The sequence below is a fragment of the Mustela nigripes genome, chromosome 6 (genome assembly GCF_022355385.1).
Source record: "Mustela nigripes isolate SB6536 chromosome 6, MUSNIG.SB6536, whole genome shotgun sequence".
Classification (NCBI taxonomy): Eukaryota; Metazoa; Chordata; class Mammalia; order Carnivora; family Mustelidae; genus Mustela; species Mustela nigripes.
In genome coordinates, this window is record NC_081562.1 from 80,417,390 (window position 1) to 80,437,875 (window position 20,486).

At 38.3% G+C, this 20,486-nt stretch overlaps 1 protein-coding gene across 5 annotated transcripts in view; it reads right to left on the reverse strand.

Moving 5' to 3' along the window:
* The window catches only part of NELL2 (neural EGFL like 2), a 400,918-nt gene that overhangs the window by 274,222 nt on the left and 106,210 nt on the right, over positions 1 to 20,486 (reverse strand). For all 5 annotated transcript variants that reach the window (XM_059402952.1, XM_059402949.1, XM_059402951.1 and 2 more), the window contains exon 4: positions 8,858 to 9,008. In XM_059402952.1, the coding sequence (XP_059258935.1) occupies positions 8,858 to 9,008 (151 nt within the window). The remainder of the gene's footprint in view (positions 1 to 8,857; positions 9,009 to 20,486) is intronic.

Here is a 20,486-nt window from a genome sequence, read left to right on the forward strand (position 1 = left end):
CATTACTGGTACAAAAATAAGCAGACTGACTAATGAAACAGGAGAGTCGGGATTGATTTTTTTTTTTTTTTTGGTGTGTGTGTGTGTGTGTGTGTGTGTGTGAGAGAGAGAGAGAGTGAGAGACAGCATAAGGAGGAGAGGATCAGAGGGAGAAGCAGACTACCCCTGCTGCGCAGGGAGCCTGATGCAGGACTTGATCCCAAGACTCCACAATCATGATCTGAGTCGAAGGCAGTTGCCTAACCAACTGAGCCACCTCGGCACTCCAGGACTGATTTTTTTTTTTAAGATTTTATTTATTTATTTGACAGAGAGAAATCACAAGTAGGCAGAGAGGCAGGCAGAGAGAGAGGAGGAAGCAGGATCCCCGCTGAGCAGAGAGCCCGATGCAGGGCTCGATCCCAGGACACTGGGATCATGACCTGAGCTGAAGGCAGAGGCTTTAGTCTATTGAGACACCCAGGCACCCCTGATTTTTAATATCAGTATAAGACTGCATTGATGATGAAGGAGTTGCTGTTGAAGGGAGGGGAAAGAGTTAAAAGATGTTGAAATAGTTATCTGTTTAAAAAAATGTTTAGAGCTTCATTTTTGTGAATTATGAAGAACTTGGGGTTTGAAATCTTAGCTTATAAGTCCTATTACCTTTAACATTATTTATTAAGCAATGTGCAATGAAAAAGTAAAGGGTAGGGTAGCTGTTATATCAGTCTGTTAATTTTATCCATGATAAACAGTCATCTTTTAGTTCAGAACCATTAAGCCAAGCAAATATTGCCAGCAAGTTTAATTTTTACTTAGTAATGTCAAGAAAGAGAAATGGCTTACTACATGACAAGCACTCACAAATATGAAGATACATTTTATCAGCCTCATACATAAATACATTCTTACTCATCCAGAATGTATAATAATTAATACTAAGAGAGTAGGAAAAAAAATCTCATTTATTTCACCTCAACTTTATTAATATGGAAGATGATGGCAGACTACAAGACAGTTTGTATTTATTTGCAAAGCTACTGCCACAAATTCTTCCCATGTATTTGTAAAGCGAATTTATAGAAGATGGAGGAAGAGAACAGAGTCATTTTGCAACTTGGGGAGATTTTTTCGTTTATTTTAACTTATAAATATACTTTGCTTTTCAGTGAGTGTTTACTGTTTTCATGTCTCTCTTCTAAATCTCCTGTATAAATAGATAAACGAATCAGTCTCTTGGAATTATTTCTCTATTTTATTTTTTCCCTTTTGAAATGCAATAGTCAGAAAACCATAATGATGAGAGAATTCTCTGATCTGCCTGAACGTCTTCATTCTTTCAGACATAAAGTGTCATATATTATGGTTTGTTGTTTCAGATAATACTGGTATTAGCCAAATCGACACAGAGACAGCTGAAGAGTCTACCAGCTTTTTACACTGTGCTCACAGAAAGTCTGTGATCTAATTTTTAATAATAGCCCCTACTTGAAAAATACTGTTGGAAACACCATTGAAGTCTCAGCTGGGAGGCCAAGTAAGACTACTCACAGAACACCAGGACACTGCTGATGAGGTTCCCCACAGTTTTGTAATCATGTAACTTTGAAGCTGTATTTCAGTACCAAGGTTTGACTTAAGCCCTCTTCCAATTCTGAGATGTTGTGATGTCTGTCTTTCCTACTTCCGTCTTGCCGTTTGTGCACTTCAGATACCCCAGAATCCAGAGTGGGTCTATTAGTTTCAGATGTCCAAACCAACAAAGTTGTGTGATTAGGCTTCCAGCGTGAACGCACTGGCTGAGACGTTGCCATATAGCTCATTACAGGTGTCGCTATTCTCTAAGAACGGGACTTACAGCCATTTCAAGGCAGTGACTGCCAGTTAGTGAAAGTCTCACACTAGAGCTAATGACATTTCAGAATAGATTAGGCAGCCTGCATCAATATAGCAATTTCAGCATTCTTCAGGTCCTTTGCCCTAGCTTGATTAAAACTTTGTGACGTTACTAATGATTCCTGGTGCACTCATGATGATCTTTCTCTTGATCTTTCACGTATTACTTCATCCATCAAATAATTATTTACCATGTAATGCTGTGTGACAACATGGTACATGAAATGGGGTTTATACGAACAATGCACAATCCTTAACAGCAAGAAAAAAAAAAAAGACAAATCTTAAAATCTAATCAGGATTTGTTATCAACTATGTACAACTGGTGTACAACTATGTACACCTGGGAAAAAGACCAGAAAGCTGCATCCCAGAGTGTAACGGTGGTTATCTCTAGATGCCAGGACTAAGGTAGTAGTGTTCGTAAATGTCCAACAATTGGCTCTCTGTTCTCTAGAGAAATAATTCTAAAATATTTGTTCATTGTATAAGAAAGGTGGAACAAAGACTGAAACAAATAATATTTATAAATTAAAATACATCCAGAAGTAAAGTCCCTGCTTTGTAGCATTTGCTGATTTCCACGCTGTTAAGTACTCACACCGTGGCCTACTTTAAGCGATCATAATAATGACAACTCACAAAGTTTCAACTCCCATAAGCCAGTATGAATAAACACCAGCACACCACTGATTGGCTGAGCCGCAACTTCTTCTCCTTCTTTTTTTCAAAATGTTTTTAATGATAATAGTGGTTGCCCCCAGGGATAGAAAGCAGGTGGCTGGGGACAGGGAGAGAGGTGGACTTTTCTTCTCTATAACCTGCTGTGCCTTTTAAATTTTGAACCATGTGATGTACTACCAATTCAAAAAAAAAAAAAATTAAAACTTAAATTAAAAAGTCCTCAATAAATATTTATTACAATTGTGATCAAAGGCAGCAAATGAAATTTTTAGTATCCAATATACAACTAATACATATGTGTATACATGCAGCACATAAATAACAATATAAGATGTTATACATCAGAATGCCAGAAAGAGTGGCACAAATTTAAAAACTGCATTGGAGGCAAATGCAGTAAGAAAGTCATGTAAACTAGAAAGGTCAAGAAAAGCTCTCTGGAGATGTAAGCAGAATTCTGAAATATGGGCAGCATTTGGACAAGAAGAGGGAAAGCACGGAAGTGACACACTGATGATGAGCAGACTGGCCGTGTGCCTGGCATTAACACATCACTTTTTTTTCATCTCTGCCCATGCTGAAGCTGATATTCATGCCCGTTTCTCTTTCTTAGGGACTTGTGCCTACTTAATTTGGCACCCGAACAGTCTGGTAGCCAGGCTCTCCTGGCAATCAGCCAGGATCGCAATACGATTGGCATCAGGGACTGACATAAAGGAGAGAAGTAGTTTCACATTTGTGGTAAGAATATTAATGTTTACTTAGTAACAGGTCTATAGCAGGTGGTCTAACCCACAAAGCCTAAGTCACAGGAAGAACTCAAGTTCTTGTTTGTGCTTCCTACCTGGCCTGTAAGAACATGTGCTTGGATGAAGCATCACAAACTCTCCCCATCAACCCCAAATTCAACTAGAAAATGAGCTTCCCCAAGGCACGGAAGAGCTCTTCTGTGAACTAGAAGGACCTTATGGAGAGCTGAACCTGCTCCTAATCCCCACCAGTTAAAGGATCAACTCTCCACTGAGACAGGTGTTTTTCAACATTTAACTAGTACATATAGCTAACCAATCTGTGGAGCACATAAATTCACTCACTTTATCCAGAGACAGATTTTGCAAACCAGCTTATTTTAGTGGATACCTCAGGTACTTACACTGATCAGAATTAAATACTTTTTGGACACTTAGGATTTTTTAATGGCAGAAATAAGAATCTGATTATCTCTATTTTTATTTGTATCCAATGATGGGATAATCTTTGGTTATTAAAAACTGGATTATAGGGGCACCTGGGTGGCTCAGTGGGTTAAAACCTCCAGCTTAGGTAATGGTCCCAGGGTCCTGGGATCAAGCCCCGCATTGGGCTTTATGCTCAGCAGGGAACTTGCTTCCCCCCGCCCCTGCCTGCCTTTCTGCCTACTTGTGATCTCTCTCATATAAATAAATAAAATCTTAAAAAAAAAAAAAAACTTGATTATAAATGAGGATTTGTTGGCATGGGAAAATCCTCAAGATATTTTGATAATTTTAAAACATTGTAAAATATCATGTACAGTAGGATTCAACTTTTAAAATACTATACATCTACCCTCATGTAGACCTTTATTATAACTGAAAGTATTAGTAGAAAATATTCCCAGGTGGTAAAACTACAGATGATTTTTATTTCCTTCTTGGTAATTTACCTCATTTGCAAAATTTCCTATAAATAACATATACAATGTTTGAAATTTGTAGCATAATTAAGAATTTCCACATTCTATGGAATCCATTCAGCAATATGTCACTACTTCCTGAGGAATAGCATGGCCCTGCTCTTGAGAACTGCCTCCTTCAGGCAGAAATGTGCGTCTTCTATTCAGCTGTGTCCTTGTTAGGCTCCTCAATTTTCACATAAAATGTCAGTATTTCCTCCAACTCAATTCCTATTGCTGTTCACTCAACATTTAACTCTCACTGAGGTGTCAAAATAGCTACAATTGGAATATTTACTAGAGAAGTCTAACCTGAATTCAGTATTACTCTGAGAAAAGCAATTTATATGGAATATTGCCTTAAGGTCATGGTCTTTTATCAGAGTTTCATATTGGAGGCACTATGGGGATAAGGATATTAGTAGGAAAATTTGTCTGCACAATATCAAGGGTGCCGTATGGTTTCAAAGACCTTCACACCTTGACACACGTTCCTGACATCCCTGTAGCTTTGCTTTTCCCAAAGTGCATTACAGCATGATGTCACCAACTGAGGTGAAGCCCTCTAAACTCGTTTCTCTAAAGACACTCACTCTATCCTGTCCTAAAGCATCTCTGGTCTTGGAACCAAGAATAACTGCATTATCTTAATCATCCAACTGGGTTTCTATTTTTCCTTTGCCCTGACTTTCATATTTCATTTTACTCTTATCTTGTTGTCCTACAGATATCTCTATAAACCACCTTATATTTTTAGTGAAAGAAAGCAGAGAATAAATAAATAAGTGTTCAGGAAATGATGAAATTAAAAATATGAGTCAGAACAAGATGAAGGGAAGAAAGATAACAATACCAGAACACACAGACACACACACCCCACAACCAAGATCTGTCAGGGTGCTGGCAAGTTAGGACCTATCACAGTGTACTGGTAAAAGCACCACACTCGAGAGTCTGAATAAATGGATGTGGGTTCAGATTCTGTCACTAACTAGCTAAGTGATGCTGTGAATTAAGGGGGCAGAAAAGAACCAAGTTGAACAACCTACCCACAGACACTCATCCAGCATTCTGGCTCTGTAGTGCAATGACCTGAGTTTAAACCCTACCTCCACTTGGTTTTGGGAACCTCCAACAACTTAAGCTCTCTGGGCTTGGATTTCTTATCTGTGAAATGGGAATTGGCGTATTGACTTTGTATAATTATGGCACTTTTGTGGCATCTTTTCCTCTAGTGTTCTCAAGCACCTTATATGAACTTAGGGATGATGAACCTGAGGCACAGAAGAGGTAAGCCATTTGCACAAGGTCATGAGGCCAGTGAGTGTTAGAGCTAGGACAGGAATGCACGCAGTGCCCCTCTTGACCTGCACTCTTAACCACTCATCAGTGCTGAGGATCAAACGAGCCAATGCACAGTGTCTTTAATAACTGCCAGCTTACTAAACAAATAAAAAGTGCCTTACAAATCAAAATGATTTTTTTTATAACACAGAAAGATATACTATATCTCAAATATGCTTTTTAGGTAAGTGTTATCAAACTCATAGATGATATAAAGAAAGAATAAGTAAAACAAGGAATTACAGAATTAATATTGAATGTAACAAGTATAACTAGAAAGCCCAAGAGTTGAGCACAAAAATGTATGTATAAATATATGCCTTATGGTGTTATTTATTAAAGTTAAAAAAGGAAATGAGCTAAATATCCAAAGTAAGGGACTGATTAAATAAAACATGACATATCTACACACACAGACAAAAGGACTAAAGCAAAATATGACAGAATGTCAACATTGGTCTCCTTTTGGTAATACAATTTGTAGTTTTTCTATTTCTTTATACTTGTCCGCTTTCCATATTTTCTACAATGAAAATATATTGCCATATTGATTTAAAAAAAAAAACAAATATTCTCTTTCATTGAAATAACTCAATATAAATTCTCATGTGTTTTCACACATCTACATCACAGGCAGAGTAAGAAAAAAATCCACCTGACAGCAAGTCATTCTTCCTCAGATCTTTCATCAAGAATCTACCCGATTATGATCAGGTATTTCAGAGTTCCACATACTTACTGTTTAAGATGCTAAAAATAATTTTCAAACCATCTCAGTAAGCATTAGATTGAAAGTGTATAGATTACAAGAAGTCTGTGCTGGTCAAACATTTGTACAGTTACTCATTATATTCAACTCCAGGGACCAACAAAAACATTGCCCATCTGGGACGCATATAGATGAGGGCAGTGGACCTTGTGAAATGCTGCCAGTTAAGTCTAGAGGAGCAGATGGAGTACCCAGCGCTGGCTACTCAGCTCCGAGACAAGGGGGGTAAGATGGGAGGCTGCAGTAGCCATCGTGGATATAAGGATATGCCATCTGGAAGGAGGCTGAATGAGTTCCATGTGGGGAAAAGTTACCCAGCAGAAAAATCTAATGTCCAAAATACAGGAGAAAATTTTTTTTTTCACAAGCATAAATAAACAGCTCTAGAGGAGCCTGGGTGGCTCAGTCAGTTAAGTGTCCAAATCTTGATTTCAGCTCAGGTCATGATCTTAGGATCCTGGGATCGAGCTCTGTGCCAGGCTCTGTGCTCAGTGGGGAGTCTGCTTGAGGATTCTCTCCCTCTCCCTGTGTGCCTCCCTTTACTCATGCTCTCTCTCTCTCTTGCAAATAAATACATCTTAAAAAGAAGGAGGAGGAGGAGGAGAAAGAATCAGCAATAAATCAGGCTGCTCTATAAAGGAACAATGTTCCTTTATTAAATGTGAATCATGTTGCCTAAAGCCCAGGTGAGATAGGCAAAATCAAAGCACTGTAAGCAAGGAGTTCAGGTATCAATTACTTGAAGACAAGGCCTATCCCTGGCACCAGAAACAAACCAAGAAGAAAAGCCCGAGTGAACCTTTGAAGATGGCACCTCTCCTTTTCTTGCTCTGCCTTAAAGGTCTTAATCCAATTACCAAGTGAACTCTAGTGTGGCGCCCTCCTCTCAATCATAGGTCAGAACTTAGAGGAGGAAAGAAGCCCAAGTGAGGGGCCTAGGAAGTTATGCCAACCCTCTGGGGCTACAGATGGAATAAGGCAGGGCCTTAATAGAATAATCCAGGTAGAGTGTGATCAGGTACCATGCTCTCTACATCAGCATGCTCTGTTTTGTTCTCACACATTCATGCTTCTGTTTGCTCTTTAGTATTAAGGTTCATTTTTATTTATTTCTTTTTAAAGATTTTATTTATTTATTTGACAGACAGAGATCACAGGTAGGCAGAGAGGCAGGCAGAGAGAGAGGGGGAAGCAGGCTCCCTGCTGAGCAGAGAGCCCAATGCAGGGCTGGATCCCAGGACTCTAGGAACATGACCTAAGCCGAAGACAGAGGCTTTAACCCACTGAGCCATCCAGGCGCCCCAGTATTTAATAAAGGTTTATAAAGACCTAGGTTGCCTCATCTCTGATAAGATAAACCAAGAAAAGAGGGTTTCTGCCCACACCTGAAAAGGATCATTAAAACCTCTTATATATTTTAAACATTTGACATATATAAACTCTTTAATTTTCACCACAAGCTATGAAATAGGCTATCACTATTCCCATTTCACAACTGATAAAACTGTATTACAGAAAGGCTATGTGACTTGCTCAAGGTCCACAGTTAGTAAGTCATGGAGTGGGTATTCAAAACGTGAAAATGAAGGAACTTGCATTATCAGAACTGTAGTTATTCTTTCACAAATGAATCATTTAGGGGATGCCTCGGTGGCCCAGTCAGTTAAGGATCCAACTCTTGGTTTCAGTTCAGGTCATGATCTCGGGGACCTGGGACAGAGCCCCACATCAGACTCCACACTCAGCTTGAAGTCTGCCTGAAGATTCTCAACCTCTGCCCCTCCCCCACTCACTCACAAGCACACAGGATCATGTGCTCTCTCTCTCAAATAAATACATCTTTAAAGAAAAAAAGGAAGGAATCATTTGGAGATGTTTGCTATTATTCAGTAACAATCTCTGTTTACACAGAGTCATGAATGACTCTTCTCCTCCTTCCCCTCCCCTCCCCCTCACCATTACTCCCACAAACTCTCCTAATCATGCTTCTACACATGTGCGAAGCTGGGAGATACTACATAGTATTTTAATTTAATACACATCCAAGAACATAGTTGTAACTGCTGCTGTCTGAGAGGTGCGTCAAAAAAGCAGTTATCTGTCAATGGCTAAAACTATAAGACTATTAAATTCTAGACCCAGGGAATTTCCTAAAGAAATTGAATATAGTATTTTTGTGGCTATACACAAATTAAGAAGAAATATATTTGTCTTTAACACTGAGGAAGAAATTTCATGAGGAATTTAGTCATTCATAAGTGTGTCTTAGGAATGGTGATTTTTGTGTGCTTTTAGCAACATCCATCTCCGTCTGCATCTTAGCTGATCTCAATTACTGGTGTTGGTGATTTTGCATAATGTAGCAAAATTATTCTAGCTGTTGCCTACCAATCTTGTGTAGAGTATATCTTGCTTTTGTTTACTTCTTCTGAATATGTTCATTTAACTATGTATAACGAAAACACGAAAACCCCAGCAGCCACACTCACCTGTGATCCAAGTGGTGAATGGAGAGAATAACTCCAGAATTTAAGTGGGTCTGTTTTAGAGTCACCAAAACAGTAAATTCATGTTTATTTCTCAGCTTCTGAAAAAACTGCTCAGCTGTGGCGGTGGAAGCCTTTATACTTCTGGGAGTATCTAAAAAAAGGAAAGATACACTAAATAGACTAAAATTTGATTTTACAAAGTATCTTTTCCATGCAGCATCTTTCAAAAAAACATTATCAAGTGACAACTGATATACTAAGTTTCAGACTCTTTAAACAAGACTTAAATGCTACATAGTTAATAGAACACCAGACAGTCAACCAATTACTAAACTTTTGTTCCAGGAATCTTTTTTTCAAAAATGTCCCCTTTGAGGCAAAGAATCAAAGAAGCCTGTTTGAAGAAGTGTGCTCCCAAGTTTTCTCCTGACATATTTTATCCTGGATACCACAACCACGTCAGTGTCAACCATGAGCAAAAAGATGTACTTCCTAGAATAGGACCTAAAAGACCATGATAGAGCCATTTAGCTTTTCTGACACCTCATGACGGAAAACGGGATTTAAATCTATGTGTCACCTTCCACATTGATGTCTTTAGCCAGAAGGCATGCTATAAATAGATTTTTAAAAAGATCATTGAAATTAGTCACTCTCAGCCTTCTGTGCAGTGGATGAAACATTAAGATCAAATTGTCTTACCATATTGTTCAAAGAAATACATAGAACTTCATTCCAATGTCCCTCTCTCCAGACTCCCAGAAAGCCTCGCCAAGGAAGGGAAGCCCTGGAAGAGCAGAAACTTGGACCCTACACTTCTACCTCATTTAGTCTTGCACTCCACCTCAGGACCCAGAGGGTATGGGGGCAATACAGATAGAAATGGATTTAGTGGATAGAAAAAAACCTATCATTCAAGCCATCTGCTAACTGAGCAGAAGGCTCTCCTATTCATAGTATATGCAAAGAGTTGATGGGAGCCAGAAAAAGTTTCCGTTGTTATCAAACCATTCTCCTCATTTCTATGCTTTAGACTAGGTAGACTAAGTAACTATACTCACTTTAGACTAGGTAGTCTAGGTAACTACTAGGTTAAGTAGTTCTCAATGGAAAAACTACCAGCATTTAGAAAGAACAATCCCTCTTTATGCAAAACTGCCCCATATGTTGCAGAACATTTAACCCCCTTGGTCCGGGTCCAGTAAATGCCAGTGACACCTGACTGCAGTCATTATGACAACCCAAAGTTCTCCCACACATTTCCAAGCATTCCCTCAGCAGCAGTATAGCAGAAATCTTACTGAAAACCACAACCTCGATGAAACAGATTATAGGATTAATCCAAAGTTTCATACCTTTCTAGCCCCATAAATTTATGGAATAAAGATGTATCCATCTGTGATCTGTGTCCATCACCAAGAGTGGACAGACATGGAAAAGTCCTCAAAATACCCATAAAATAGAGGAAGGGTTGCATAATCCCAGTACAGTGAAAGAAGTGCTGTCATACAGGTAGGAACAAAGTGTGGACAGATCACAGAGGGGAAAAATATTCAACATCATGTGGAGGGAAGGATCTCAGAAGACAGATGGCATTTGATCAGGAGTCGACCAGTAGAAAAGAGAGAAAAAAACATTCCAGTCACAGGAATAGTGTGTGAAAAAGCAGAAAGGTGTAAAAGGGCATGACGAGGCTGAAACAGTGACTAGCAGCCATTGCGGGATGGGCCTGAATAGTAAAGCTGGATAGGCAGGACCTTCCGTGCCAATGTACCTGTGATTTCTGTCACCATCATTAATTTACACCCTTGCTAAAAAAAATATAGACAAGACACAAACAAACAAAAAACCCCAAATAGTATAAAACAAAAGAAACCCTCTTATTTACCACTGAGAAATGATATTTACCACTGAAAAATGGTCCTACCCCACTCTCAACACAAGACTTCCCTCTACACCAGTCAGAGCAACACCAAACCCCGTCCACAGCCACTGATTCAGGAATGAGACTAATCCAGGGCACTGAAGTCACACCCAGGATATCTTTTCAAAGTTTTGGGAAAAAGAAATTTCTTGTTTCAAAAAGGAAACTTCCTCTGCTCCAATCAATATACACAGCTCAAAAGCATAACAGTAATCTACAATTTCTGCCATAGTCAACACAATAGTTTCTCCCCAAGTTCCTTCAGGGATAAGACTGGCTATGGAGGGGATTCCATACAATTCTTCCTAGCTCCAAAATGTTCCACTTCCTCAAGGACACATACAAAATGTAATTCTGTGAGAATAATTCATCTAGTGTCAACTTTTAATCCACTCCAATTTATACACAAGTAAATCACTCACAAACTTCATCACTTCATCTTAATTTGATAGATAAAAGCAAATTAAAATTAAATTATAAATATTTATTGTGCTTCCCCCCCTTTTCAGGCAGGTAGAGTTTGAGTGGCATCCTTTGTCTTGCTGAACAGGATAATAGATGGGGATGCAAATGAGAGAAGCAGAGAAAGGACTGCACTGAATAGAGAAATGAAGATCAGACCCACAGAGAGATCCAAAGATGTGGCCTGGAGAGCTTGAGCTCATCCATGGGGAGAAAAAGAGTTTAGAACTGGGCCACAACTGCCTTACAAGTGAACTTTTAGAAAAGAGATGTTTACGGAGGGTTTATAGCAGTTTTGTCATTTGGTATGCATAGACAACCATCACTAATCTCTATATTATTTTCCACTGTTTTTGGAGTCAGATTTTTGGGGAGAGTTGAGAGATTGCATTATTTTTGCAAGCTTTCTCTGTTTTGTTTTAGATGAAATGATATATAAAAAGATTGAACTTAAGATGAAAGGAAGAAGGATCTAAAAGAGTAGATTACATTTGAGTATCATTAATAAAAATGTAAGGCACCATGGTTGAAAACACAGTGAAGGAAACTTGATAGGTGAAGAAACATTTTTTAAAAAATTGGTCAATCTCAATTTTGGAAAAATTTCTCTGATGGCCATACAAAAAGTTATTTGAAGAAAGTAGAAAGCTGAACATAGGGAAAACTCTTGAGAAACTTTCAACTCGGATGATCATAGACTCTTCTGTTAGATTTCACAAATCTTAAACATCACATTTCGACATCCCTAAACTACCTTTCCCAAACCAAATCATCTCTCCAAGCTCTACTCCCAGCCATTATCCTCCCTATTTTGCCCACTCAATGAGGGTAGGTGACTTGTAAGAAGGAGGGAACCGTCCAACACAAACATGCCAGCAGAAATCCCATTCAGTTCATACTATAGTGATAGAAGAAATAATATTGGACTGTCGTTGGTTTTTTGGTTTTTTTTTCCCCCCTCTATCTCGATTAACCAAATTCTTTACACAGAGATTTACAAACAGACTTGCATGAACTTCCCACCTGTGTTATGGGGCGGGACAATATGGAAGGCAATGGAAAGGAGAAAACCTCACCTGACTGACTGTGACCTCAAGATGGTCTCCTCACCTGGCACCTCCAGCCCAGGGGCCCAGGACACAGCTGAAGATTACTTGATTGTGACAGAGAGAGCACTTCTAGGAAGTATAAATCATGACTGCATCATACTTTCAGCTGTCAACAGAACACCATCTCTTACCCACCCTCACCTCACCTTAATATTATTTAAATCTATTGTTGCTCTTAAAAACCTGCTTTTCATAAATTCATTATGCCTGAGTCCAGGAAGGACTTGATGGGGGCCTGAATTCTATGAGGAGCATCGGAATAAACAGGAGTGGTAGAATTCCAGAGATTTTTAGAAAACAGAATCTAAAGAATTTGGTCACTAATAAAACACATGCAAAGGCAAAAGAAAGAGAAAACTGAAGCTAATCAAATCTAATGTTTCTAGCTTGAGAGACCAGATGAAAGGAAATGCAGTGGGAGCGTGATGGTACCCAGATGGGCTATCAGTTTTAGCAATGGTCATTCTGATGTGCGATGGGACACACAGGTAGGAGTGTTCTCTGTGAAGGCGGCACCACAGAACTTGACCTCATGAGAGAGATCAAGGTTGGCAATATACATTTAGAAGTCATCAGAATATAGTATCTGAAATCATAGAAATCACAAGAATGAGAGGACGAAAGGATGAACCATGAAAAAACTAAATCTAACACAGAGTAGCAACAATATATATAACCTAATATATACACATATATAATGCTGCACATCTGCTACTTTACAACATGTATCCTTCAAAAATGTATAATGATCTATTTTTCCCTTTGAACCCACATTTCATTTTGGTTGTCATAAAGCCTTGGAAACTTGACAAGGGACAACCATTACTACTTCCTTTTTCAATGCATGAAACTAACCAAGGAATAACCCTGTGATTCACCCAAAGGCACCTGGCATGCCAGAAGTTTGATGAGGATGATAATTTCTGGTCCAGTATTCTCTCCACTAAATCACACTGCCTCCTGAACGTGGCATCCTTTATCTAAGCTCAACTGCCACTCACAAACAGAAATGCAAATAAGAGAGCTCCAACATAGAAAATAATCCAGAAAAAAAGTAATTACATAAGACAACATTTTTAGTTCCGTAAGCGACTAGCTTAGTAGTGATTTTAAGAAAGGTCACTTTCCTCATTTGCATTTATGTTTCTCAATTTGTAAAATTAACATTCCTGCCTTCTATTTTCATCTCAAGGATTATACAGTGTTCAGAGAGACTTCTGAGTTCCCATAATTATTACTATAGACCTAATTTTAGTCTCCACCAGAAAATCAAGTCAAAGAAACCCATCATGTGATAATTAATTTTACTTCATTTTTATCATTTCAGCTTTCAGAATTAATAATTTAATACAGATATAGATGAAGCAATTTCTCAACAAAGCCTCCTGTTAGGAACCAAACATAGAGAAATAAAGAGTGGTGGCTGGCAGAACACACTCTGAACCCAGAAGAATGAGGTTTCAATGCCAGCTATGCAGATTATTAGCTATGCTTGGCATGTAGTAAACACCATGTGTTGGCTATTAGGATTAGGATACTTACCATTATTACTCTTTCAAGCAGTGAGACTGTGGAATTCGCTAAAACTACCCACAGCCATGATACCGTTGTGGCGACAAAAAAAAAGCTTTCTTTCATTCTAAGTATCCCAAACTCAGCCATAAAATATCAGTTCCCGCATTTGGAAACAGGCATAAAAGTTTTTGGCAATCAAATTATTCTTAAGATAAAATCCTGTCTACCACTCTCTATTTCTACAGAACTATGAATGATCATTCATTTAGGGACAAAAATCAATGTAAACCGAATTTCTTTTCAATGAAAGTCTGACAGAGATCATTTCAAATTGCCTCTTCAGAGAAAAACAAGCTGATAAGAGTGGCCTTTAAACACTGCTATAAAACCCCATAGAAAAACTGAGCAACAGGATGCCTGGATGGTTCAGGGAGTTAAGCATCTGCCTTCAGCTCAGGTCATGATCTCAGGGTTCTAGGATCCAGTCCCACGTGTGGCTCCTTGCTCAGCAGGGTGTCTGCTTCTCCTTCTGCCCCTCTCCCTGCTCATGCTCTCTCTCTCTCACTCTGACAAATAAATAAATACAATCTTCAAAAAAAGGAAAGGAAAAAACTAATCAACACACCCATGCTGGAGCAGGGCTTCTTAATTGCAGAATCACTTGTGTTTAAAACAAAACTTTGTTTCAACATTTTCCAATTTTATTATGTGCAGAGCCTAAAAAAACTCTTAAAAAAAAAAAAAACAACCAAAAACTCGTGGCTTTTTCAAGCAGTTATCGATAAGTAATGAAGAGGTTCTGAAGCGATCCCATCAAAATATTCATTTTTAGTCAGGAGGCTACCAAGATGGAGTGATGGGTTCCCCAATGAACGTTGTCACAATTTTTAGGAATTTAAGCATTATGTTATGTAGCCCCATATACACTGTAGTGAAGGGAAGAAAGAGGGAGAGAGAGACTGGTTTATTTCAAAAATAGACTGGAAATTAATGGAAGCATGTATGTGGTAGCAAACACGAGTGCTCACTGAAAAGGAGAGTCAGGCTGGTGCTTCTTTAAGTATTTTTGGTGTGTTAGTAAAGGAGAAGGGATTTGTCCACCAAACAATAACTAAGAAATTGGGAAGAATTATTTTCTTCTTTCACACTTAAACCACATGACTACAACAGCCATCATGAACCAAATGAGTCTCTGCCACCGACAGGTCTCTACCCCATCTGCACTATATTAAAACCTAAATTGATTTTCCCCCACTCAACCAGATGAATACAAATACCATGTGCAAATTCAATTATAAAAACAGTCTAATCTCAGGCCTAAGAAGGTTGACTTAGACCGTGCCAAAACTCACCAAATGACTTTTTTTTTTTCAGTCTCTAACTATGAAAGGCTGTTATCTTCTAAATTCAGGTAGAAATATATGAAGTCAGAACTAGTTCCTGTCCATTGCTCTTACTCTCCCTTCAAAATATCCATGCCTTTACAGTGCAAACTTTCAAGGCAAAGTAAGAGTTACGATTTTCAAAGCCACTAAAATTTGATTAACACTATATATGTAGTTTGCAAAGCCCTTAAATATGAACAATCTCATTTAAGCCTCAGAGCAACTCTGAATAAATGGGATTATTGCTCTGCAGTAACAGAAATTACAGATGAGGAAAGAGAGGCAGAGAAGCCCAGACCCTTGCAATCTTCGCCTCACGTGGCTCAAAATCAGAGCTCATTTCTATGAATTTACTCTATTAGAAACTTGCTGGTTTGAAACCTCGGGAGCTTCCCCAGTGATATCTGAAACAGGCCTCAGACCCAGAGGGCAAGGAGAGACAAAAGAGGCAGGCCACTCCAGATTGGGAGGGGGCAGGTTTAATAAGCAAGGGAACTTACTTACAAGGCTTGCCTTGGGCAGGCGCAGGACACAGATCTTTCCATCTGCTGGCAAAAATCTCAAATTTATACAGAAGCCTTAACTGGATTCACTCAAGTTATACCAATCGACACGGTCGCCACAATACATTGCTCTCACGAATGCTTCCCAGAAAATGACTCCCACTGTGGGAATGGTGGGCAGAGTGAGCATTTCAAGGACTGGGAGGAGGGGAGAAGCCTCTGATTGCTGAGGTCAATCCGAGGTCATGTCCTCTCTGTGACCTTCTCCAACAGAGCTATCAGAAACAATTAGGATATAAACAAATGAACCTACCAAATTCAATGGCGGAGCCAGAATCCCCACCCAAGCCAACGTGTTTCCTATTATTACATGGTAGTACCCTACCAAAGCGATGGTGATGGTGATTTCCAGAGTGCTCTGGAAAGTAAATAAACCCTGATTTTAACTTAACTTTTATAAAAATAAATTCTAAAGAAAAATACACTTTTCTTGATTTTCAGATCAATTTAAGCTTTACAAATCTACAAAACAGTTCAATTACATAATCTTCTCAGCTAGATATTCTAAACTATTGAGATATGAACTATAAAACCAAAGGCTTTTTTAAAAGACAATTTTCAAGTAATTCTCCTTAAAAAATTATTGGGCAAAACATATGAGTAACCCACAACTTTCTAATGGGGCAACCCCATATCTGATGACACCACATCTTCACCCTTTAGCTGTCTATCCGTCCCTCATATTACCAGCTGACCCCAGTACATACTCTTGGAAAGTCAACTTCTCCTTCTATATTTTATTGCCATGAAAAACCAAAACAACCTCAAAAGTTTCTTTCTAATCAACAGCTAATTATAATTTGATTCAATGCATAATAAGCATATGTATCTTCGTGTATTATTTACAAAATCGTTGGCTTAATTTTGTGAATATCCAACCACATAAAAACATACACACATGAATATATCAGAAATTAAAACATAAGCACCCACACCATTCCAAGAAACAAAAACAAATAACAGGTTCTACTCCTGGATTTAGTGACTAAATAGTTGACATTAAGCAAATCATTTATGACTCATATGTTGGAATATTCACGAACGAAATAGCACAAAATTTGGTAAGAATGTAGGAAGGCTACAAACAATAAAATGTCTATAATTTTGAGTTTAAAATTACAGTATTAAAATTTTATACATAACAGATAATGAGTTATGTAGATCACTCCATTTTGTTTGTTTCAAGTCCAGGCTAACCAGTAAACTTCTGATAGTAATTTGGCTTCCCAGGTACATTGTTCTTCAGAGACAGCAGTAGTAATTAACTACAATGAGTATTCTCGTTTAGTTCACTGTTATAATCCTCAATGTAGATTAAAATTAAAATTGGCACTTGAGTTTATAATCAGATTAATGCTTTTGGCTAGTGTGAAGCTTCCCTCAAACTCACCAGGGAAGTTACCAGCTGTTTTGTTACCAGCAAAATTAAGAGGCTAAATGAGCTAACAGAGATCTCTTTTCATCATCTCTTCTCCTAACTGGAATACTGCTCAAGACTATGACTAAATAGACAGAGACGCTAAGTAAATGAAAGGGATGATGACCAGGACAATGACAATGGCAATGATAACCACAACTTCAATATACATTGTATTCCTGGTTGTGTTCCTGATACTGCCTCATTACCTATAGACAGCAGTTCCAACAATATCATTTGAATATATGTAGCAGAATTAAGAATTGGTAATTTACTAGATCTTTATTTAAACCAATCCAAAATGTATTATCAAATTGAACCCAAACTAAATGCATATAATCTGTGAGCTAATATCGAAGCCAATTCCTTAAATGCATAAGTAAAATTAAATTCATGGACTATCATACTTCATGAAACATGCTTTGGCCTTGCATTGAAACCTTTAATAAATGAAACGCATGAATGTCTTTTCAAAAAAGGAAGAAAAGTCAATTTTTCACTGGTCTTACCCTTAGCCATACACCAGAAGGTTCAAATGCACCTTCATATACTGACTCCAGTTACTGCTGTATGAGGTATTGCTTAAATTAACAATGTATTCATCTTAACATTAAACTATATAAATTCATGAATTAGGACATTTTCCCCTCTTGTAAATCATCCTCTATATAGTATATATGTTATATCTTAAATGCACACATAATTTCTCTTTGTAAGGTTTTCATATCAATTAAAAGAGTGATTCTAAGTGCAAAAGAGAAATGCACAGAAGCTAACTTTTTAAGTGAAAACTGAATCACAAGTTATTCCTTTATTGTTATTGAGGTCTGATCAAATATTCATTCAGTCCCTGAGAAGGATAAGAGAGAGAAAAAGAAATATCATATATATTTATATATTATTTATTTATATATATTCATATATATATTTATACACACATATAATGAAAAATCTGGCTATCTTTTCACCCATATGTGTGCTTGGCTTGGCTCAGCTTTAGTCAAATTATGAGTGTAAAAAGAAAAAGAAAACTAACAGGATCAGGGTGAGATCTCTCCTATGTATCTCGAACATTTGGTTGATACCCATTAATTAGCAAGAGTAAGGAATAGGGATCCATAATATATAGGTTTACACATTTATAAAAAATGTGAAGGTTATATATTGTGCAACCCCAGACTGCACAAGCAGGTTCTAACAGAATCTTTGCTGAATAGCCAAAGAGCTAGCAAACAGGGCTCCATCAATTACGCAGGGCTGAAGTGCTGAAATGCACAATCTCATCTTCCACCTAATAGGCCAATTTGACCTGAGACATTAATTTTGGGAGTTTGTTCTGCTTTTATCCTTCTTTAATTAGAATAATCAAATTATCCTGGAATAACAAGACACCAAAATATCAGTTATCATGATTAATCACCCTATCAAAATCATGCTACATTTCTTTTTTTATGATTATTATTTTCACTGCAACAAAGAAAACAACATTCATTATAAGGTACCAAAGGACACACAGCACAGAATATTCAGTTTCTCAATCTAGTTTCTCTAATCCACATGGTTACCCAGGTAGAAACTACATTCCCTAGTTTCCTTTGTACCTAACGTGGACAGGTGACAAGTTCTGGTCAACAGGATGCAAGTAGAAGTGACATGTGCTAGAATTCAGAGTTTAGTATTAGAAAGGAAACTCCTTGCCCTCCACTCTCACTTTCCTGGGTCTGGAGCAGAGATACTGAGGTAGTAAGCCAAGTTCTTCAATGAAGACAGGGCAATGTGGGGCCTTGAATAATGTGGCAGAGCTGCTCATCAACTCTGGATGGGCCTACCTTGAGACTTATGTGAGAGGGAAATAGACATCCTTCTTAAGCACTGCATTTGGTACTCTTTGTTACAGAAGCTTAGCCTACTCCCTAAGTAATACATCTCCCTCAAGTTTCCTATGACTCATCTGGAATGGGATGTCATTCTTTAAAACATGGATCAGCAAAGTTTTCTGGATAAGTCCAGACAGGATTATATGTCAATCCCTGCCCTTATTACCCCAGGCCCCATATCTGTCTCCTCTCAGTTTCTGAGCCAGTTATAGTGATACCACAAAACCAAAGAAGGGGCTCAGACTTAAGTATTAACAAAAAAGAGCTCTGAGAATTTGGGCAGCCTCTAAACTTAATCATTTCCCAGCCTACAAAGTTGGACTTTTGCTTCAGTTTCCTAGCCTAGAACTCTGGTCTCTGCCCTACACACCAATCTCATGTTCTAGAGCTTTGTTGGGATCTTGCCAATTCTCTATGCTGTGCCTCAGGAATGGATAAATCTACTAAAGAGTATGAGAACGCTAGATTTATCAAATGATGACTGCCTGCCTGGCTCTGAAATGTGAGGGCTACTAGACTTGCCTCATTTATCAGACTGGATACCACCCCAACTCCCAACCCCATCCCATCTTACCACCCTGTTGGACTTTTCCCCACTCCTTTAAGTTTTTCTAAATCCAATTCACTATTTAAATGCTGATACTATCCCTGGATAAAGTAGAGAAGATTCGCTTACTGACTAAATTAATTTCTGGATTTCACCTTACTAGAAGCTATATAATCACCACTGCTGATTCATCCATTCTCAGGAGCCTTAAATCTAATCCCATCACAACCAGTACCTCTCCTATTTCAAGGCTTGGATTTCTCCCTAGGAGTCTATTCCAGAGCTAAGGATTGCCTTCAGCTTTCCATTCACTTTCATTAATTCAACAGATTTAAAACTGAGCACTTGCTATGTGCTGAGCATTCAGAAATGAAGATCAAAAAATGGGCAGAAGAAATGAACAGACACTTCTCCAATGAAGACATACAAACGGCTAACAGACAAATGAAAAAAATGTTCATCATCACTAGCCATCAGGGAGATTAAAATCAAAACCACATTGAGATACCACCTTACACCAGTTAGAATGGCCAAAATTAACAAGACAGTAAACAACATGTGTTGGAGAGGATGTGGAGAAAGGGGAACCCTCTTACACTGTTGGTGGGAATGCAAGTTGGTGCAGCCACTTTGGAAAACAGTGTGGAGATTCCTTAAGAAATTAAAAATGGAGCTTCCCTATGACCCTGCAATTGCACTACTGGGTACTTAACCCAAAGATACAGATGTAGTGAAAAGAAGGGCCATCTGTATTCCAATGTTCACAGCAGCAATGGCCAGTCACCAAACCGTGGAAAGGACCAAGATGCCCTTCAATGAACGAATGGATA